The following is a 23,593-nucleotide window of genomic DNA, read 5'->3' on the forward strand; positions in this document are numbered from 1 at the left end:
AAGACATGAGTAATCTGACTCTTGGGTGAGATGTGACCCCCCAGTCTCCATTTGCACTCCCCCTGACCGACAGGCTGCATTCACATCCAAAAGAGACGGCCATTCATGCCAGTAAAATGATGAAATGCTGCCATTATAACGGAGAACTAAAGGCTCAGAGCGGCTGATACCTGATCTGCATGTCTCGCTGTTGTCTTTTGTGCCAGTATTTCATATTTGAGTTATCCACTGGCACACGGCTGGAGTTGAGGGTGAGTTTGCCATGGCACTGAGAAGATGGGCAACAAGCAGACCATCTTTACATCTCAGCAACTGGACGCATATCAGGTATGCTAGATCAGTTTTAATTGATATCTAGCCAACATGTACAATGACTTATGCACAACGTTTTGAGATATTTGCTTGGAAAACACTCGTGCTTTTAGAGTTTTTGTAAGATTTAGAAGTTTAAATTGAATATGCTTAATATTCATACACTCTCAGAAAAAAGATACAAAAGTTGTCACTGGGACGTTACCTTTCAAAAAGTATACTATGCACCATTTTGGTACAAAAGTCCTAATGACAACTTTGTACCTTTCTTTCTGAGGATGTAAATATGCATGAATGTTTCACAAATTACCATTTTACAATGACAGAAAATGCCATTATAAGGTATTTTTAAAATAAACTTTTCTTTAAAACATGGCTTTTGAAATCTTTGCACCTTCTGAATTTTATCTTTTGTAGGACTGCACTTATTTCACCAGAAAAGAAATTTTGAGGTAAGATAACTAAAACTTTTTCATTATGAAGATACCTTAAAATGTTATTTCTTCATATCTTGTTACTTTATAATGAGTCCTGGAGTAAAAGTCACATTATTCCTCTTTGCTGGGCTCTAAAACATGGAAAGTCACCACACGAAAGGGTGCATGGAGGAAACCAGAGCTTACCCTTTATAATCTCTCAAAAAAAGTGTAAAAATTCAGTTAATCTATACAAATTATATAAAAATTTTCTGTAGCCAAATGCATTAGCCATGCAAAGGTAATAGGTTTAATTCCCAGGGAAAACGGTAACACTTTATAGTAAGGTTCATTAGTTAACATTAGTTAATGTATTAACTAGCATGAAAAATCCATGATCAATACATTTGTTACAGTATTTATTTATATTTGTTAATGCTAGTTAATAGATATAAAGCTTTTAATTGTTTGTTCATGTTAGTTCACAATGCATTAACTAACGTTAACAAGATTTAAATAAAGTATTACTAATTGTTGAAATTAACATTAACAAAAATGCTGTAAAAGTGCAGTTCATTATTAGTTCATGTTAACTAATGTAGTTAAAACTAAAGTTAACTAATGAACTTTATTGTCAATTGTTACCAGGAAAACACATACAGATAAAATGTATGGATGTAAATGCAAAAACAGAAATGCAATTAAATGTCTATTTTCATTAGTATTCATATTTGAATTTTCATCAATGATCTATTATGCATATAAATACTATTTTGCAATTATATCATTAAACAGTTCATTTTTGCTCCTGTTCAGCTCATTGGTCATTGCATTAGCAGTGCAAAAGGTCATGGGTTCAAAACCAGAAAACATGCATACTGATAAACAAAAGTATTTGTGATGCACTGTAAGTCAATTTGGATAAAATGCGTAAATGTTTTTCTCAGACTGTTTCATCGGTATCGTGATTTAGCTCCACAACTCGTACCGATGGACTACACCGACCAGCCAGACGTCCGGCTGCCGTATGAGCTGATTGGCAGCATGCCTGAGCTGAAGGTACAGCATATCTCACTGCCCTGCTGCCATCTCCATGTTCTCATGAATTTTTCATCTTCTACTAATTGATAGCGGTCTTGGTAAGGTTAGCGTTATAAGATCCCCCTTAAACTGAGGAGAAGACAAAGCTTAGTGTAGTTTAATCAAACGTCAAAATTGACATATGTGCACTTAAGACCATTGGATAGATAAAACAAACTTGAATTCCTACCTGTAAATATAATATGTTTATACTGATGCATTGATGTATTTTTCAGGATAACCCATTTCGGAAAAGGATCGCTGAGGTCTTCTCAGAGGATGGAGAGGGCAACATGACATTAGATGATTTCCTGGATATGTTTTCTGTTTTAAGTGAAATGGCTCCACGGGACCTGAAGGCCTACTATGCTTTTAAGATTTACGGTGAGGTTTAATCAAATGTGAACCTAGCTGAAGTCATTTGATTTACAGTTTTCTACATAAAACCATTCTACATAAAGTTAAAGGCAGGGTTCATGATCTCTTAAAGCCAATGCTGACATTTAAAATCACCTAAACAAACACGCCTCTACCCTAATGGAATCTGGACCTTCTTTTGATAGACCCGCCCCACACATACGCAACTCAGGCAACGATGTTGGTTAGTAGACACACCCCTTACTGATGATTGGCTACAAGTGTGTTTTGGTAGTCGTCCCGACTCCCTTTTCCAAAGTGTTTTTCAGAAATCGTGCACTTCGCCTTTAAAGGGGTCATATTATGAGATTTTTCAAAGACGCAAAATAAGCCTTTGGTGTCCCCAGAGTACGTATGTGAAGTTTTAGCATAAAATACCACACAGGTTATTTATTATAGTATATTAAAATTGCCACTTTGTAGGTGCAAGCAAAAATGTGCCGTTTTTGGGTGTGTCCTTTAAAATGCAAATGAGCTGATGAAATGCAAACACTGATCACCATAATGGTTGTTTGTTGAAATTGAAACTCAATTGTGCTGTCAATTATTATCTCTCTTTCTTTCTCTCTGCACTAAATGGCAGTGCCGTGGTTGGATAATGCAGATTAAGGGGTGGTATTATTTTTATTGAACTTGCTGCGTACATCACAAAACAGGCGAAATCTGAACAACCTAATTTTTCGCATGCTTGCAAAAAATGGTTTACCAAAACTAAGTTACTGGGTTGATCTTTTTCACGTTTTCTAGATTGATAGAAGCACTGGGTAACCAATTATAGCACTTAAACATGAAAAATGTCAGATGTTCACGCCCTTCTCATTTCTAGATCATAAGACTTTAACCTGGATTTCACAGATGGGGTCACAAACATTTTCATGTTTATTTACTTACCTTAATACTTTTCCAAATCCAAGAAATGTGAATAAATTAGGATTTTTGATATCCATTTATCTAATTTTGCACACCACATCATTCCATAGTGACCATGTCTAGAAGAAAAAGAAAATGCAATCAGAAAAGTACTCCATATGATTTGTGAATAGAAAAATTATTTTCCATTAAAAGTGGTCACACGACATTGCTAAAAAGAACATTCATTTGGTGTGATGCAATGCAATGTTTTTACGGGGATAGCCAAAAATGATATTAAATCCTTACTCACCCTCAAGCCATCCAAGATGCATATGTCCATCATTTTCAGACGATCAAATTTTCAGCTTTTTTAGAAAATGTTGCTCTTCCCATTTTTATAATGCATATGAATATGGGGTCCACCTCCTTCAAGCCCAAAGATTGTGCATCTATCTTTCACAAAAGTAATCCAAATGGCTCCTGAGGGATAAACAAAGGCCTTTTGTTGTTGTAGAAATAGCCATATTTAAAACTTTACAAACAAAAATAACTAGCTTCTGGTAATGCCACCATCTTAGACGCCTCTGCATTCAGGAAAGAGTATCAGCGTAGTGTACGCACTTTTTTAAGTGACGTATGACAAATGTGGAGGACGGAGGCACAGAGCAACAGCAAAGAACCTTCTGGAAAGTGCATACACTCTCATCTGAATGCAGATGGTGGTGCTAGGGTGAGTAAATCGTGGGTTTATTATAATTTTTGGTCTAACAATCTCTTTAAGGTTAAAAAATAGATAATTTTCAACATACCATGCATTATTGTTGCTCCTCTATGCCCCCCTTTTCTGAAATGCATAAATTTTTACAAAGCTGATTGGCCAGCTATGTAGTGCTTTGTGATTGGCCGAATACCTCAAGCATGTGATGAAAATATTATGCCCCTTACCATATTTCGGAATATTAGCTCCAAAAGCACAGCGTATCACCATATGACAGCAGGAACAATACTACAGCAAGAATAAAAGTTAAACCTGCGTATACATTTGGGTGGTGTTTTGCAAGTCTTCCCACATTGTTATGTAGATATGTGGGGGGTGTTTGAATGAGACATTTTAGGCAGACGTCGATCACTTTTAGAAAGAATATCTCTTTGGATCTTTCTATGCATGAACAGCTTAAAAAAGGAAAACATGAAATCTCATCATATGACCCCTTTAAAAATCATATAGCATTAGTTTGGACTGAATAATGGACAAGTCCATTATTGTTCTCATGCGTGCATTGACCGTGTATGTGAACATACTGGAATAATGAACCTGACCCCAGTCTGCTGAGATGATGATATGAATTTACAAACCCTTCATTGACAAAATGCCCATTAATAATTCAGGCAAACTTACAACAAGCACTGTTCATATCCGTGTGCCATTGTCTTATTAAAAGACGGCATGATCTGCATCTGTCATGAGGAAATATAGTGTTCTCATTCAGTATTAACACAGGGTAAATGATAATACTCCTGACATTATGCATCTTATTTAAACGGGATAAAGAATTTACTCTTTACAGTGCTCATCTGTCTTTCCTTAGACTTCAACAACGATGACTTCATCTGTAAATCAGATCTAGAGAAGACTTTAAATAAACTGACTCGCAATGAACTGACAGAGGACGAGGTGAGAATGGTGTGTGAGAAGGTCATTGATGAGGCTGATCTGGATAATGATGGCCGGTTGTCACTGGAGGATTTCCAGAATATGATCGTCAGAGCTCCTGACTTCCTCAGGTAAGACTAATGCATAGAAGAACCATTTTTGGTTCCCTGAAGAACCTTTAAATGAACGGTTCTTAAAATAATCATTTATTTTTCACCTTGTTATAGTCTGTTGAACGTTTATCTACTACAAAGACATTTTAGTGCAAAAGAAAGGCTTTGTAGATGGTCAAGGTTCTTTATAGAGCAATAAGCCTTATTCAGTCTGCTGCCATGTTTATTCCAAACCGAGGCTGTGAAGGATGGACGTCCAGTGAAATCATGGATTGTTTAAATGAGAAGGGACATAATATTTACACAATTTAATTTTGAGATAAGAGCAACGCCATGTGTACATAAAATCTGTTTTGCTATTAGCATGTTGGCTAATCATTAATTTCTAATGTTATAAGCATGCTTACTTTTCTTTAAAGGCGGAGTCCATGATGTTTGAAAGCCAATGTTGATATTTGAAATCACCTAAACAAACACGCCCCTACCCCAATAGAATCTGGACCTTTTGTTGTTAGACCCGCCCCACACATACGCAACCCGGCATTTGATTTTATTTTATTGGCTATAAATGTGTTTTGGTAGTCGGCCCGTCTTCTTTTCCAAAGCGTTTTTAAACCTTGTGGACTCCGCCTTTAAAACACTAATATAGTCCATTAAATAAGTATATCTCCAATTCGTAGATTACTAAAACGCAAGGCATGAATATGTTAAAAACTTTTCTCCGGTAAGTTTTTTAAGCACGTTCAACAGAAGCAGGATTACCCTACTGAAAAATCCAGCTAAAACCAGCATAAGCTGGTAGCTGGTTGTAGCTGGTTTAAGGTGGTTTACGCTGGTCCTCCCAGCCTGACAAAGCTGGTCATGCTGGTGGGCCAGCTGGTATTCCAGCATGACCAGCTAAGTCCAGCTAGACCAGCTTAAAATGTGACCAAAACACAGCTAGACCAGCTTGCTACACCAGCAAAACCAGCTTCCTACACCAGCAAAACCAGCTAAAACCAAGCTGGGGACCAGCTAAAACCAGCTCACCAGCTTATGCTGGTCTTAGCTGGATTTTTCAGTAGGGTAACTTTTTACTAAATAATATTTGTAACTTTGGGGGTTCATACGGGGTTTTACCTCAAACAATACTTGCACAACGAACTATCACGTAAATAGCTTGTTATCAAGTCAATCACACTTTATTAAGCCAATGTTAATGTCTTGAAAAAACCTAAAAGAGAAAATACATGGGACATACTCTTGTGTTAACTGGATATATCTACAAATATCATATTGTTGCATATTGGAGTCTTAAAGAAAAGTAAACATGCTTACAAAATGAGAAATGAGCGATTAGCCAACAGGCTAATATCCAAAACAGATATTATGTACACAATGCGCTATTCTCATCTTAAATTAGGTCACATGTCTTTTCTCATTTTAACAATCCACGTTTTCTGAGGTTCTTTGTCCTGTGGAAATTTGGAAAACAATGTATTTTCTGTGTTTTGACCACCATCATGATACAATAAGTGCACGCTCTGGACGTCCATACCTCACAGCCTCGGTTTGGAATTACAAACTGGCGGACTGAATAAGGCATATACAGTCCAAGATAAAACCTTTACATTTAACATTAAATGCAAATGATTTCACTATAAACTTTAGGATCAATTAAAGCCTCAAGTCAAATCTTCCTGTCTTTACAGTGGCAAGAAAAAGTATATGATTCCCTATGAATTATTGTTTTTCAGTGATTTGCCATTAAATGTGATTTGATCCTCATCTAGGTCACAATAATAGACAAACACAATGTGCATAAGCTGACGACACACAAATAATTATAGTTTCTTGAAAACACCCATTAAACATTCACAATGCTGGTGGAAAATGTGATGCTGGGTTAACACCAAAAGATAATCGGGCTGAATTTGGGTTGATTTCCCCCCTTCCGACAATCCTATGTCCCGATTATCTTGATGCTTCTACAGATTATCTTATCAGATTTCCCCCCTGAACATGTTAAAAATTTACGATCAGAAATCCTGATGTGTGGGGAACCCCGAGGACAAGCGTGTGCACGCTCTGGAGATTAAACAATATCCAATTAGAAAGTGAAATGATTGAAGACGGAAGCAGTTGTGGCGCAGCACAAAGTGAAGTTGATGCAAAGTGAACTTGTACAGACCATGTTCCCGCTGTCTCCACGACTTTACCCAAACCCTTTTCTTTATTCCCCTTGAGTTTTTTTTTTAAATTTCTTCCTGCATATCATCCACCATGCTTATTCCGAATCTCTTGTGATATTTTGCAAGATTTCCTGTGTTCACAGTCGAGACTCTGGATGAAAATCTGTTTGTGTGTGGTGTCCTGTCTTTGAAACATCATGGCACACCACAGACTAGGAGCAAAATGGTTAAATCTAGGATTTTTTATCCTCATCTAACCTTGGTCTATCACATTTTGAAAATCTTAATCTCCTTGGATTTAATAGCTTATTAAACCCCCTCTGTCTCCATTTATAGACATTTTGTCTAATTGTCGACTGATGGACGTCTAACCATTTTGAGATTGTTTTGTATCCCTTTTCAGCCTTATTAAGTTCAAAAACTCTTGATCGGATATCTTTAGAGCTGATGCTTCTTAAGGACCGCAATCTTAAAATGTTTGCGTGTTTTATCTAAGTAGCACTAAACCAAACCTTTAAACTCATTTTGTTAACTTGACTCCAGTTAGCCAGCTTCTGACACAAATTAGCTTTCATTAAAGTAATTACTCTTCATTAAAGTAATCAGTCTACGGGTTCACTTACATTTTCCAATAGCTCTGTGAATTTTTAATGGGTGTTTCCCAAAAAAGACACAAGACACTAGATCTATTTGTGTATTGTCAGCTTATGCACAATGTGTTTGTTTATTGTTGTGACCTAGATAAGGCTCAGATCACATTTTATGGCAAATCACATTAGAAAACCAGTTCATTAATTTTTCATTTTCTTGCCTGTATATGTGCATTACTGGAGATGCATTTTAATGTCTTGGAAGATTGTTTTAAAATAAAATATTTTCATCTCTTACAGCACGTTTCATATCAGGATATGATGTGTCTTGTGTAAGGTTTCCCAGGCCTGAGCAACAAGAATGAAGTTTTACCCACATTTGCCAAATCGTTTAAATGATTTCACCACAAATCCATATCTCAAGATGAAGAATTCACCCATTAAAAGTAATCACAAATGCATATTTTATAAGATTCTCATTTTAATAAATCAAAAGTACAGATATCTACAAAAAGTGTAGATCAGTTTTTCAATGTTTTTAGAAAGTACAGTACAATTTAAGTAGATCTCTCTTTTTAGAGTTATTTACAATTGTTTTTCTTTTTTTATTACCAAAATGTAATTTTACCATCTCCCCAGTTACCTCACAATTAAACACATGGTAATATAAAAGACTCTGTAAATGATACGAATGACAGCGATCTGAAATCATAAAAATATAAGAGAGACAAACTAAACTGAAGACAATGAGCTCTGATAGCAGCACACAACACTGCTTAGAGAAACACTATACAACTGCAAAGCTGTTAACAGAAAGTGGTACCTGTTTGCTAATGTTTTCTTCCTTATCTGCAAATCAAATAAAAATGTTTCGCAAGCTCTCTGCTAAGTCTTTCGGATTAATTATTGCGTTTGAGGCCCACCACTATGGCCAATGCATTGAACGAGACCCGGCATGAACAAATACGATGCCAACTGCAAATAAAGATGTTTCAATGGAACATCAATACACATGTAGCAGTCCAGAAAATACATACACACAAAACATACAGGTACAGGAGATCATCAACTTCATGATGCACAGATCTGAAATGAAAGCTCAAGTATCAGTCATTAAGACAAACGGCAGGTTGGGGACAGTATTAGATGAGAGATAAAGAGAGAAGCTGATGTTCAGAGTTTACAAACTCCAAATCTGAGAGAATATGAAAAATAAAGGAGTCATTTCAAGCTGGTTAACATAAAAGTTTTTAAAAGAGTTTCGCAAACATAAATCATAAAGTGTGGCCATTATAGAATTGACCATATTGCAGAAAGAAGAAAACATATCTGCTTTTGTTTGAATCCTGTGAAAGCATGACCAGGTCAATTTTTTGTCTTTACATAAAGGTGACTATTAATACCATAATTAGTCTGTGATGTTATACAGTTTATATGACATATTTTGCACTACACACTTTAGAAAATGTTGGGTTGTTTTCAACCCAGCATTGGGTCAAAAATTGATGAACCCAGTTCAACTTAAAGTGTAAAAAAAACTTAAATTGATTAAAATTTTTTTGTTGCACTTTGGGTTGAAATGTACAATTGTTTCTCTTTTTTATTACCAAAATGTAATTTTATCATCTCCACAGTTACCTCACATTTGACAATTAAAAACATGGTAATATTAAAGACTCAATAAATGATACGAACGCATTGGGTCAAAAAGTGATGGACTACAGTGTAAAAAACCTTGTTGCAATTAAATTGATTTAATATTGTTTGTTGCACTTAAAAAGTTGAATCAACTTGAAATTTCAACTTTCTTAAGTAGTTGCTATAAATGATGAAAATAAAGTTGAAATAATAAACCAATTTTATAACTTATAGCAACTTCTGTAAAAAAGTGAAAATGTGGTTCAACTGGTAAACACCTACAAAATGTTCAATTGAATGTTTTACCTGAAGTGAATTTTTTAAAAATTTTAGGTGTTACCAATTGAAGTAATTTTTTTAAGTTGATCCAATTTTTCAAGAAAGTTTAAATTAATTGTAAATTCAAGTTGATTAAACTTAACAATTTAAGTTAACAAGCAATTACAGATTTACAGTGTATATGTCCAGTTGTTTTAACTCATTATTGGGTCAAATATAAACATTTTCTAGGTTTATTTTATCCCAACAGCTGAGTTTGTCCCTTTTTGACCCAATGTAAATAGCATTTTTCAGTGTAGTAAATATAGTAGAAATATATCATTTTTGGCTTATTACAGAAATCAGTTTTGAAGAAAAAATTACTCATCACGATGCAAAACATGGTTTTTTTTTAGATTTTTGGGTAAAATATGACCTGGTCATGATCTCAACGAGAGCGATACACCCTTCAGGATTTCCAACAACGAGAATTTGTTCTTACACTCAAAAATAACATGCATTGCTAGATTCTTGGCCAATATTGCTTGCTTACACAACTGCACCAAAAGAAATTCAGATCTAGGTCAGACTACAAAATTGCATTCGACTATTCGCTTGCATTGCATTGATTACGGAACGTGACATCACAAATGATTCGCCTATTCAGATGGTCTGGATTTCAGGAATGGTCGATTACTAGGTAGGTTAAGTCTAATCATATGAAACAAATCCATGGAAACACGTGACCGTTCACCAAATGTAGTTTGGTGTTTGCAACTGTGCCTTTTACTGCTTTTAGCTGAAACTGCCCATAGTACATACTGCAGAGCTATACTTAAGGTACTACCAATAAAATCAACTAAGTACATGTGTAACATTTTACATCAAGATCCCATTCGTTAACATTAGCTAACATGGACTTATATATTTTTATAGCATTTATTAATCTTGGTTAATGTTAGTTAATAAAAATGTTAATTCCAGTTAGCTCATTATTTTTTGTTAGAAACGCATTAGTAAACATTGGAATTGCGATAAATGGTGTTATCGTTGGCTGATTTTAACTAATGTTAATGAATGAAACCTCATACTGAAGTGTTAAAGAAAAATGAATAAATCAACAGAGAATGTAACTAAATTATTTATTCGAACTGCATAACAGGTGCCAAAGGCATTACTATCAAAATAAAAGGCTGTATTATAGAAGTGCCTCTTTAGTAGATAAAGCCTCAACAATATTTGGGGGAATCAGGTATTTTTTTTTTTAATTTTACATATTCAAGTCTTGAAAATGACGCAAAACTTTCACTAACCACAAACTACACACAACATGAAGGATACTGATAAAGTGCATGGAAAGTATAGCTCTGCCGTCCAGGTTACACACGTGCCCTCCGTCTTTTGGTTATACTTATTAATACTACTAGTCAGGAACTTAACATCCTTAAAAGGGCCAAGTGTCAGTAATTTTCAGTTATGCTCTATTGAATTCAATTCAAGTGTTGGATGCACGGGAATGCTTTCATTCAGGAAAGATTTCAGGAGTTTTGGGGTTTGAGTTCAGGAATATCGATGCTAAAGCTAGTGCTACTGCATAAAAGAGCAAACTATTTGGAAATAGCTTTTTGTGCATGTTTTTAAAAAAATTAAACATACAAAAAAATCATATATCGAGGCAGTAAAAAAATGTCTTGATGAAAAAAGCGCATTCTTCAGTTGTTTATAATAATAGTTTGGTTTTAAAATGTCACACTGTTTGTGGAAACTCGACTTTACCGTAAACACTTTTGGAATTGCTACTGCGTTACACGGTTTCCAAATTGGCGGATATAAAAATCACTTCAAATTACTTGTTGCTAGGAACTGGTTGTCATGCCTAGTTAAGACACACTATTAACAAAGAGGATCAATGTTTAAAGTGATTAAAAAGACTGCTGATGTATGTAAAATTGGACACAGTAAGCAACATGAAAAAAAGGAAACAGTCCATTATTATAAGAAGTGGGTTATATCTTACAATAAGGTCATGTGATTGTCAAAGAATGCATGAGGGTTGAAAATAAAATGGAATGATAAGAGAATGTTCCACGTAACTCTCTCTCAGATAGGCTCAAATATCAGATTTCTCTGTGGCCGCCCCCACGTCCAGGTCACCGCGAAGGGAACAAATGGATTTTGGCAGTTGTGCGCTCGATACGGAGCATTAGCAAGAGAGATGGAGACATGGGATCTTCCTTAAGATGCACATTTACTGATGACTTGGCTCATCATCTGGACTGAAGAACCGATGGAGTCCCATCTCGGTTGCAGAAGAAAAAGCATCGCTCACGTGTCAATGGAAGATCAGAGGAACCAGGTATAACCGGCTCCAACTGCCCGAGGGCTGGAAGTCGAGTGCGAGAGAGAAGGAAAAGGAAAAAAGAGGAAAGAGGAGGAGTGCATTGTGGGATAGCATTGTCCAGTCTCTGGTTGGTGGACAGTAAGGCCTTTACAGTAGCACACAGCGAAAGAAGCTGCTCTTTTTCTGTTGTTCAGTGGTAATTTTTACTCCATGGTTGCTACCCTGAGGATTGTTACCCTCCTGTGTGGGTGAAAGAAAAGCAGGCTGTATATAGTATATTTATATTATTTATCAAAATCCATTTGAAGCAAACAGCATAAATCTTACCAATTTTGTGTCCATCTTTGCTTTTATATCTCTGGCGAGAGTTAAGAATGACTGTTGGGAAAACAGACACACAACATCATAGTCACGCTCATCATGATAAGAAAATGAAATGATAACAAGCCATAAAACGAAGGTATGCCACTTACATTTTCCACGTTTATATTAGCCTTTGCACTCGTCTCCATGAACTTGATGCCGTATTCTAACGCCAGCTAAACAGGGCAGAAGTACAACTGACTTGAATTCACGATACGGGGATTATAAGTAACAAAGTTGTCTCTTACGAGGTTCAGTCATACACGGTGACGCATAGATATCATAAAATAAATAGTTTGGTTGGTAAGGGACTTGATAGTGTTTGATATGAAAAACAAAAACAAATTTTTCACTCACTTTCTCTCCTCGGTCTTTAGAAACCTGCCTCTTCTCGTTGATGTCACATTTGTTGCCCAAAATCATTTTCTCCACATCTGCTGATGCATGCTGGGAAGAAGACATGATACAAAACATTATATAACCACAGTTGTTGTTATGTGCCAAACTACATTTTCAAAAATCAACTACTCAAGTCGACTAGTTGGTTTCAAAAAGCCCTGGATAAAAAGGCAAGGTAAGAGTAATTGTCCACCAGACCGTGACCAGCTGAGTTTTTCAGGGGACGCATAAAAAAAGGACACATCCTTGTTTTTGTAGGCAGAATCTAGGGCTGCACGATTAATCGTTTTTAAACCGAAATCGCGATGTGAATGGATGCGATTTTTGAATCGCAAGAGCTGCGATTATTTCGATTCAAAACTATCAAATATAACAATCATCTAGTACGCAGTTTTTGAAAGTTCGCTTCATGCGCATTTTACGTTTGATGCAGTTTAAACCAATAGAGTGCATTAACACTGAGGTGCTGACTACACGTCAGATAACATCATTTGGAAAACATGAGCGTAGCAGCAGTTCAACTCCTCAACAAAGTGTACGGCCATATGATTTCCGCGATGCGGAAAACACGGACAGAATCGCAAAATGCATACAAATGGAATTAACTGCACAACGCGGAATATCATGAAGTTGGCAGATTTTGGATTCAGTCATTTTAAAAACCCGTTATAACTCATTAACCGGCGCGAAAACATTTCCCTTTTGTGTAATTTTGGACTTAAAGACAGGTGTATACGTCCGTTTCTCGTCATGCATCGCAAACAATGACAAGCGCCTCATCAGACTATAAGCAGGTTTCATTAAAGCCCGGAACACAGCAGACGAAAGAGGTACATTATACGTTCTTGCACGCGCACATCTGCACCGCTTTGAATATTTACAGGCACGAGGGTTCATGAAGCGCGCACACAGAGAGCAGTCAGCACACGCGTGATCACTAAACTTAAGTTTTCTTTCTTGTCTAAGTGAACATAAACAGCTGGATGTTTATCAGTATATTGAAGCAGAGCAGTTTTAAAGCTGTCTTGTGTCTTAAAGTGACAGTAACCTGGTGCTTTCTGTGTCAGAAATGTTTATTACACACCAAAAATTAAAATCACTCCTTACTCTTAACTGAACAAGCTTCTGCAGCTCCACATTTAAAATCCTACAGTGAGGACTGTGCAGTGTTTTATTTGTATTTTTTGCTTTTGTTAAATCATAGATTCTAATAACTAATATATTTACATTTATTACAGATGCCTGAAAAGTAAAACAAGATGAGTGTAGTCTTATGATTAAAAGAAAAAACTAAACATTTGCTTGTCAGAAGCATTGTTGTAGTGACAGCCAAAATACATTGGCCTATATGTTATTTTAAATAAAACTTTCAATACATTTTTGTTAAATTGTATTTTAATGTTCTTAGATAAAAAAAAGTTTGTCTGCAGAAGAGCAAAGTCCTGCAGACAACTTGGCACAATGTTTAAGAGGTTTTAAATAAACAGTAGCACAGCATCTTTCTTTGATGCTATTAAAACCACACAACAAACCTGGATGTAGCTCTTTTATTATATACTAATGAATCGCACTTTAAATCGCGAATCGCAATTTTAATCAGAAAAATCGCAATTAGATTTTTTCTCCAAATCGTGCAGCCCTAGCAGAATCCAAAAACAAGTTAGCATTTTAGCACTTCTGGTTCTCTCTAGGGCTTATCTGAATACCATTTTTTTGGAGGGAGGTGCTGACCATATTCTCTCTAATAAAGCAAGGAATCTCTGTCTATGTCAAGAACCATTTATCCTACTGACATCACGCGTGGCGGGTGTGTTGCTGCAGACCCAAAGGAGTTAAGGGCTCGTTATAGTTGTGCGTAGGTCCTACGGTGTAGCCGCAGCGGCGTAGGATCCGCATCGGTTTTCATTTATACTTTTGCGTCGTCCTCCGCGTTGACGTGCAAACACGCGCGCAGACCACTGGTAGGCAGTTTCCACGCGTGTAACCACAGTAGCAGTGCAACCGTCAAAGAAGAAGAAGCTTGGCAATAGGGGTGGGCGGAATGACCAAAAATCTTTTTTTACGGAATGAGTCATTTTATTTCACGGAACGGAATATTTCGCGGTATAAATGTTTTTCAGTTTATATTGTTTTTTGATGATAAAAATGTACAGAAATACACCACTCACTATAGCTTTTAACTAAATGCTCACCACAGTTTTAAAATATGAGCAATTTAAAGTTAATAATGTTAAAGTGAAAATGCCCAGAAGATAACAACAGATAAGTCTTGATTAGACAGAATCTTGTTTTTAATTGAGTTATTAATTTTATAGACTATTGAAGCTATAGTATGGCTTCATTGTATTTTGTATTTATGCATACATTACATTAAACATTTGCAATATGTAAAATGAACAGGTATAAATATATGCAAAAACCTACAGACAGGATAAATACCTGTATATGAGAGCAGAAGCTCTAGATATTATAAATGTGACATGTGCTATGATGTGATGATCATAAAGTTTGTTTTAAGGTCTTGACGCCCTTTACTTTCTATTAGACCTTAACATTTGCATCTCTTTCTCATCTTTCCGATCAAATATGTTTGTATAAGCAAATGGCGCATCAAACTACATCGCTCCAGCAGCGCACGTGACACTTATATAAACACGAATTTTGTCTTAGCTTGCAAAAAGTTCAGAAAACTTTACAACTATTAGCATTATGTGCTAGAAGAACTCTTTATTTGGCGTAACATGCGCTTGCCTAGAGAGACCTCTGCATGCGAGAGACCGGCCGGCTGCTGCATGAGGAGAGAGAGAGAGCGCGAGAGAGAGAGAGCGAGCAAGCAAGAGTCTCGCTGCGTGACCCGCGGTGGATTCACTGGCACTTATTATAAAAATTACACAAATAACTCGTTCATTTTTTATAAGTGAACTATTTTACATGTTTCTCCGTCACACTCAGTCTAACATGCTGGAGGGCAGAGTTAGCCACGCCCACTTATTTGCATTCCGCAGAATAGACGGAATAGAAAAATCTGTTACGTCTGGCATTTTATTCCGCGGTAACGGAATATACCGCCATACCGCCCAGCCCTACTTGGCAAGTTAACTTACAAACAAAGAAGAAACAGCAACTTTGTGTATTGAGAAGACTAGCAATGATGGAAGTAAATAAACAGCGACTTTTGTTGCAGTTTGAGTTAAATCACTCCTCAACTTGGCCATTCTATGTTTTCACCATCACAAATAGAAATACCAATGAAAGCATTTTTTTTACCTGACGGGACGGGACCAATCACAGCGATTGCGGTCCGCGTTGAACTGACGCGCTGTTAAAAATTTTGCGAGGTGCACGTCAGGCTACGCAGAGCTACGCACGGGCTACGGATAGCCTACATTGTGGCTATGGCGTAGAACTTACGCACGACTATAAATCGGGCTTTAAGTGTGGTATTTTGATGCAATATGGACACGTTCAAAATGAATAAACTTTTAAAAAACTACTGAGCAGCTCAAGCTGGAAGTGGCGCACCTCACACAAGCTCCAAAAACAGACACTGCACTAGTGATAAAAACATACAGGTCTGTTAAGGTAACAAAAATAACCGAACGAAAAATAAACAAACAAAAAAATAAACAAATGAAAAATAAACAAACAAAGTTTAATAAACAGTAATAAATAAAGAACACGGTTGAATAATATAGGGCAGTTGCACCAGCCAGTGCGGGCTTAGCTACGTCCGGCTTTGTGAAAAATATTAATATCTGTTGCACCATCTGAAACTAAGACCAGGTTAAGCTACGGTCAGAATAGACGATGCGCGCCCCGCATATATGTGTAACAGCAGTGATATTGAGACGTGATATTGCTTATAGCCTAAGGTTAGCTTTTAATTTCTAGTAAATGCATTTAGACTTCAAAAGTATCCAAGCCATAAAACCTATTAGTATCATAACCTTTTGTTTATCACAGATCTTTTTTTTTATAATCCAAAAGCCCATTCACTTTCTGTGGAGGAATCTCGACAACTTCCGGATTGGCCTACAAAAATACATCATCATCCCTGCAGCTCTCTATATTCATCCCTTTAACCGGTCAATGATTATGCAAAGGTGTTTTAACATAAATGTGTGTTGGCAGGGTGTGAACACAACAACCTTACAATAAAAAAATCCAACATCTTTTTATAATCCCCATTAAACCAAAGCGTTCTCATTAGACATGCAATTTTGGGTCTCTTTCTTAATGTGACCTCACACAAATAAATCCCCGCCCACAGCCACCGACTGACTCATTCATTTTAACCAAAAGCTTTTCTAAATGTGATTGTTTGCTCATTGCCGTGCTAATGCGGTGAAAGATACTATTGTCTCAGATTGTATTAACAGGAATCAGATCTATTTTTAACCAAAAGCGCTCACTGTTACATCTTGTAAAAATGAGCATAATACGTGCCCTTTAAAACACTGCATCTAAAACACAATGCAACAGACACCAGTTTGGTTCCAAAACGCGATAAACACCTTTTTTATTAGTTACCGCCAAATTCAGTGTTGTATCTGGTCAGTATTATAAAGTAAATCCTTGATTTTACGCAAAATTCCAATTTCCGCCATGTTATTCTTTCATCTTTTCTCCTTTTTTTCCCCAAAACGCGATAAACGTCAGTTCTCCTTCTCTGCAGAATGCAATAAATCTGCTCAACAAATCACAGAGCTTCATTTCACGCATTGTAAACAACAATGGCGGAACATTGAATACACACAGAATCCTAGTTTACCTCATCTACTTTGCATTTCGTGATTAACAAACAAACAAAAACAAAATAATACTTTGATGACATTGATAAACCTGTTTTCTGTGGTGGGGAAGAAACGTAAGCCATCAAAATCAAATAATTTACGTGAGAGGCACTTGGGAGACGGAAAAATGTTGGCTGTTTCTTGTTCTCCCGACAGCATCAAGCTTCTCTCATGCTAACACATTGACCCGAGGGGATCTTATGCAAAACTTTCCATTATTTTACTCGAAGCCAACGAAATTCGAGCAGGAGTCGGACTAGGAATGCATATCAATTAATCGCAATTAATCTATAGCAGAATAAAAGTTTTTGTTTACATCATATATGTGTGTGTACTGTGTATAATAACTTTGTATAGTTAAATGCACACACATGCATGTATATATTTAAGCAATGTTTACATGTGTATATACATTTGTATATTTATGTATAATTTATATTATATATAAATATAAATACTTAATATATAAATATTTTTTTTTCTTAAAATTATACATGCATGTGTGCATATTTATATATACATAATTATTATACACAGTTCACACACATATATGATGTAAACCAAAACTTTTATTCTGCTATAGATTAATCGCGATTAATTGATATGCATCCCTAAGCAGGACCAAAACATTTATAGCTGATCGCTGTCAAAAAAGTTTAGAGACGACGTCCCAAGGATGACAGCAGCAATGACAGTGATCTTAATATGACAAAGTAAGTGTTTTGATAATGCCATTAATGTTTATTTTTTCAACTAAATGAACATAACATGGCAAAGATGAATGCACATTTATATATTCATTCAATAGATTTATAGCATTGCGGAAAAAATCATCAGTTTTTATAATAAATCTTTAAAAAATAAAATTATGGATTTGAATTTTTATGTTTTTATAACCTAAAGATGCTATGTGAAAGTTTGTAACAGAAAATAGTGGTTTTCATCTTGTCATTTTCTTAGTATAGAAAACACGTTTTTACCAAAATTAGTCCAAATGGATTTATGGTGTTTTGGAACCGAACTCTTCATATCTAGATGAGCTGTTCAACAACACTATTCAGCTGGTTGATTGTTGGGCTAGCTATGACTGTCAGATCAAGTATTTAAACACTCACCTCCTCTATGTTTCGGATCCAGTTTTTGATGTTGTCAAAGGATTTCTCATTGGTTATATCATAAACCAGCATGATACCCTAAAATCAGAGCACAAGAAAAATTACAATTCTGTACAAAACTGCACTTCTAAAGACACCAGCAGAGTTTAAATTGAAAAGATGACTGCATTTGTATTGTATTGTAACAACTTTTAAAGTAAATCGAATTAATGCGCAGTCAAGATAGACTTTAAATGTTATTGACATACCATTGCACCTCTGTAATACGCTGTTGTGATTGTTCTGAATCTCTCCTGGCCTGCTGTATCCCTGCAATTAAATCATACACAATAAAACACATGCCATTCATATTTCGATGTACACCACAAAGGTGTACTGTATTATAATACATTTTATGCTGCTTAGATGTGGCCTCAATGCATTTACAAAGCAATTACAATTGCCTAAACAAAATAAATAGTTTCAATACGAAAACATAAAACATCATGGCAATGCTCATGCTCAGATAAAGTGAAAGATGAACTTAGAAAGGCGACATTCTCCTAAACAGGGCAATGTCAAAAGGCAACCATTAACAAAGAAGAAATTAACCTGGTTGTGGTTTCACAAGTCATACAACGGTTCCTTCAGAACGATCTCATATGTACTTCCAGCTAGCTGCTAATGTTCAACTTTTGCTACTACAAGTAAAGCCAACCAACCAGACTCTTACCATATCTGTAACTTGATCTTCTTGCCATCTAGTTCTATTGTTCTGATCTTGAAATCGATACCTGTAGGAAAGAAAAGGGTCAAAAATAGGGCTAAAACAATCATAACAAAAAGGTATCTATTGCAAAAAAAGTCTCCAACATCTTTTAATGTACATGTATGTGACCCTGGACCACAAAACCAGTCATAAGTCACACAAGGATATTTGAAGCAATAGCCAACCACACATTGTTTTAATGTCAGAATGATACCATTAAGATATTAAAGGACAAGTTCAGTATTTTACACTTAAAGCCGTGTTTTCAGATAGTTTATGATAAAATAGAACGGTTTTGACTGAAATTTTGAAATATGATGCTGGCCCGAGAATTTTCGTTTCTGTTGTATCACCGACCACCTCTACAATGGGTTGATAGGTGCACTGGAACAATCCTTCTTAAAATGCATTAAACTTTTGTTTACAAAGACGTGAAACTCACCAAGTGGTCAGGGATGTTCACTGATATGCTCACACAAAAATCACTGCAAAAGATGCTGTCCAACAGGTGTTTTAGCATTCGTTGTAGACCTATTTTTCCAAACGCCTCACACCCGTATATTCTTCCACTGAGAGCTTGAATAATAGACACTCCAGCCCAGTTGGCGATAATCCACCTTTGCCAATTGCAAGAATCCAAACAACGTTCCCAGCGTGGAGTAATACCGTACCTCACAGCACATCTAATACAAGTCAATGGAGTTGGACAAAAACTACGATAAAACCTGATGGAAAGTATCTTTTGCAGCCATTTTTGTGTGAGCATATAAGTGAACACCCCTGACCACTCGATGAGTTTTACGTCTTTGTAAACGAAAGGATTGTTCCAGTCCACCTATGCACCCATTGTAGAGGTAGTGGGTGATACAACAAACACCCGAAAATTCTCGGGCCAGCATCATATGTCCAAATTTCAGTCAAAACCGTTCTATTTCATCATAAACGATCTAAAAACAGGGCTTTGAGTGTAAAATTCTGAACTTGTCCTTTAAGCAAAGATCATGTCCTATTTTTACCGTATTTTTACGTTGATTCTAAGGACATTATTTGGACAACTTTATAAGTGATTTTCTTAAAGGAATAGTCTACTCATTTTCAATATTAAAATATGTTATTACCTTAACTAAGAACTTTTGATACATCCCTCTATCATCTGTGTGCGTGCACGTAAGCGCTGGAGCGCGCTGCGACGCTTTGATAGCATTTAGCTTAGCCACATTCATTCAATGGTACCATTTAGAGATAAAGTTAGAAGTGACCAAACACATCAACGTTTTTCCTATTTAAGACGAGTAGTTATACGAGCAAGTTTGGTGGTACAAAATAAAACGTAGCGCTTTTCTAAGCGGATTTAAAAGAGGAACTATATTGTATGGCGGAACAGCACTTTTGGGAGTACTTCGACTCGGCGCAGTAACACCCTCCCTCTCCCATTATGAGAGTGAGAAGGGGAGCGGACTTTTCAGGCGAGTCGAAGTACTCCCAAAAGTGCTATTACGCCATAAAATATAGTTCCTCTTTTAAATCCGCTTAGAAAAGCGCTACGTTTTATTTTGTACCACCAAACTTGCTCGTATAACTACTCGTCTTAAATAGGAAAAACGTTGATGTGTTTGGTCACTTCTAACTTTATCTCTAAATGGTACAATTGAATGAATGGGGCTAAGCTAAATGCTATCGAAGCGTCGCAGCGCGCTCCAGCGCTTACGTGCACACACACAGATGATAGAGGGATGTATCAACAATTCTTAGTTAAGGTAATAACATATTTAAATATTGAAAATGAGTAGACTATTCCTTTAATATTTGGCCAAATATTGTCCCATCACGTGTTAAACTACATGGATCCCCAACTTACCATAATGTATAAAACAATCTGGAGGGCTACTTTTTGGATATAATCTACTCAAAACTTTTTCGTTTTACTTGTTGATTTTATTTTTTACTAGTTATGTTTTATCATTGTTTCAAATGCTAAAATACATCAAAGAATTTTGAGAAAATTGAGGCTATTAATAGAATGTGTTTTGGCGGGCAGCTCGCAGACTCTGTGCGGGCAACCTGGTGCCCGCGGGCATCATGTTGGAGACCACAGAAGTATGGCAGGAGAGGATATGCGTGGCACCACCGCCTGTTCAAATTCAGCAAAAGTAATTTCTGATTTCTACATAAAATCATCCTACAATATAAAAAATATAAACTTGATATCTTGACTGAGTAAGATCATCTAAAAGATTAACATCCAAATCATTATTAGATTATACGACTATAGCCAAGATTTCACAGGGAGGGTCACACAGTATTGATAATATCTTATTGATTTTAGCAGAGCAAGATATTTATCTAATAAACAGTGGAGTACCACCTACGTTTTTTTGGGGGGGGGGGCATGACACCCCATTTTTTGTTATGTTAGTAACAGTGGATTCTTTAAAATAGTTTGAGTGCCTTGGTAACTGTTATATGAATTTACTAATAATTCACTGCTATGGAAGTGACGTTGTTTTACCGTGTGATACCACAACCGTACCATGGTAACTTACATTAACAACTAACGATATGTCATGTTTTAATGTCAAGTGACGGAGATTACTATACTTGTTAGGTTAAACACTAAATAATACTTATCTGGTGCGAACTAACTGTTAGTAAAAAAGTTTAACTTATTTGACGATTATAGCTCTTATATTTAAAGATAATTAACATAAAACAAAAGTTTAACATTTAACTTAATGTTTGAGTCCTGTCAGGGAAACCAAGTAACATTCGCACCACCGGCTGGAAAACTTAAAAAACACTAATAAACAGACATCATGCAAATCACACATTCACAGAAAACAATTAACTAAATGACAAATCACTAACAAAATGACAAAATCTAAACACAAAACATAATAGATAGATGCTGTTAGTTGCTAGCGCATTAGCTTAGCCGTTAGCACAGCCTGACGTTTTATAAACTACCGGAGCAACCAAACCATTTAAATCAGATAAATAAATACCTATCGTCGATATGAACGTCGAGTTAAAGGCATCCTCAGAGAACCTAAACAACACACAGGTCTTCCCCACGCCGGAATCCCCGATTAACAGCAGTTTAAACAAATAATCGTAAGTCTTCGCCATACTGTATGTATTGCGGAAATCCCGCCCGGTTCTTTAGCAGACACAGCGCAGAATCCGCAAACCAGCAACGATTCGACCAATCATACTATGGCAAAGACTTTGCGTTTTAAATAGTAATGAGGTCAAACCGACGTAGTTGCATATCCTTCCTGTAGCGTGCACGAACATGTGCTATTTAATATTCATGAGCTATGCCTTAGTAATAGTAGGCTTCGTTAAATAGAGGCCACGTGTCTCAAGTCTCAAGCCACAGGGCGAATGTAACGTCACTAGATGAAACCACTTGTACAGAAAGCATTCACTTTAGTAGGATTCGTGAATATGCATTCTGAACCAAAAATAAAACGGCATTTATTTGCAGAAAAATTTGTCCTAAGGGGATAGTTGACACAAAAATGAAAATGTTGTAATGACGACCTAAAAAGATGAAAATGACTCCTAGTTTTTTTATTCTGATGAACACAAAAGATTATATTTTGATGGTAAGCACAGTTGAGAGTACCCATTGGCTTCCATAGTATTTGTTTTTCCTACTATGGAAGTCAAGAGCCCATGGACACCAGGTACTGCAGACGAAGTCTTTAAGTTTCCGGTCAATGCACATTTTATTAATAGCGTCAATTTTAATATTTATTTATTACATATTCTTTTATGTGTTAAAGGGGCCATGGCACAATACTTTTTTTAAGATGTCAAATAAATCTTTGGTGTCCCCAGAGCACATATGTGAAGTTTTAGCTCAAAATACCATATAAATAATTTATTATAGCACGTTAAAATTGCCACTTTGTAGGTGTGTGCAAAAATGTGCCGTTTTGGGTGTGTCCTTTAAAATGCTAATGAGCTGATGAAATTCAAACACTGATCACAATGATGGTGGTTCAACCACAGCACTGCCATTTAGTGCAGAGAAAAGCACAATTCAGTTTTAATTGGGGTGGTATTATAATAAGAGCTCCTTATGACATCATAAGGAGAGCCAAATTTCAACGACCTATTTTTTCATGTGCTTGTAGAGAATGGTTTACCAAAACTAAGTTACTGGGTTGATCTTTTTCACATTTTCTAGGTTGATAGAAGCACTGGGGACCCAATCATAGCACTTAAACATGGAAAAAGTCAGATTTAAACAATGGGAACTAAGGAACGGAACTAAGGAAAAAAGAAAGTTTTTATTTATGTATTTGTTTGTATGCTGTATATTTGG

The 23,593-nt window shown here is 36.2% G+C and overlaps 2 protein-coding genes across 2 annotated transcripts; one reads left to right on the forward strand and one right to left on the reverse strand.

The window, feature by feature from the left end:
- Positions 1 to 232: 232 nt before the first annotated feature.
- On the forward strand, positions 233 to 8,360 carry cib3 (calcium and integrin binding family member 3). Its single transcript, XM_055203628.2, has 6 exons — positions 233 to 327; positions 730 to 764; positions 1,676 to 1,787; positions 2,045 to 2,192; positions 4,667 to 4,862; positions 7,906 to 8,360. Exons 1-6 carry the CDS (start codon positions 277 to 279, stop codon positions 7,925 to 7,927), a joined length of 564 nt encoding a protein of 187 aa, XP_055059603.1. The 5' UTR covers positions 233 to 276; the 3' UTR covers positions 7,928 to 8,360.
- A 2,269-nt stretch (positions 8,361 to 10,629) lies between these two features.
- rab8a (RAB8A, member RAS oncogene family) lies at positions 10,630 to 22,506 on the reverse strand. The gene is made up of 8 exons (XM_055203630.2): positions 22,263 to 22,506; positions 19,225 to 19,285; positions 18,761 to 18,821; positions 18,513 to 18,590; positions 12,563 to 12,652; positions 12,316 to 12,381; positions 12,170 to 12,220; positions 10,630 to 12,082 (listed from the first exon to the last, which is right to left on the reverse strand). Exons 1-8 carry the CDS (start codon positions 22,384 to 22,386, stop codon positions 11,990 to 11,992), a joined length of 624 nt encoding a protein of 207 aa, XP_055059605.1. The 5' UTR covers positions 22,387 to 22,506; the 3' UTR covers positions 10,630 to 11,989.
- Positions 22,507 to 23,593: the final 1,087 nt, after the last annotated feature.

The sequence above is a fragment of the Misgurnus anguillicaudatus genome, unplaced genomic scaffold (assembly GCF_027580225.2).
Source record: "Misgurnus anguillicaudatus unplaced genomic scaffold, ASM2758022v2 HiC_scaffold_26, whole genome shotgun sequence".
In the NCBI taxonomy this organism is placed as follows: Eukaryota; Metazoa; Chordata; class Actinopteri; order Cypriniformes; family Cobitidae; genus Misgurnus; species Misgurnus anguillicaudatus.

Coding starts and splice junctions, on each gene's coding strand:
- cib3 (XM_055203628.2), top strand. CDS start 277: ATGGGCAACAAGCAGACCATCTTTACATCTCAGCAACTGGACGCATAT. Junction 328..729: donor AGCAACTGGACGCATATCAG/GTATGCTAGATC, acceptor TATCTTTTGTAG/GACTGCACTTATTTCACCAG. Junction 1,788..2,044: donor GCAGCATGCCTGAGCTGAAG/GTACAGCATATC, acceptor TGTATTTTTCAG/GATAACCCATTTCGGAAAAG.
- rab8a (XM_055203630.2), bottom strand. CDS start 22,386: ATGGCGAAGACTTACGATTATTTGTTTAAACTGCTGTTAATCGGGGAT. Junction 18,822..19,224: donor AAGATCAAGTTACAGATATG/GTAAGAGTCTGG, acceptor ATTTAATTGCAG/GGATACAGCAGGCCAGGAGA. Junction 18,591..18,760: donor CGTATTACAGAGGTGCAATG/GTATGTCAATAA, acceptor CTCTGATTTTAG/GGTATCATGCTGGTTTATGA.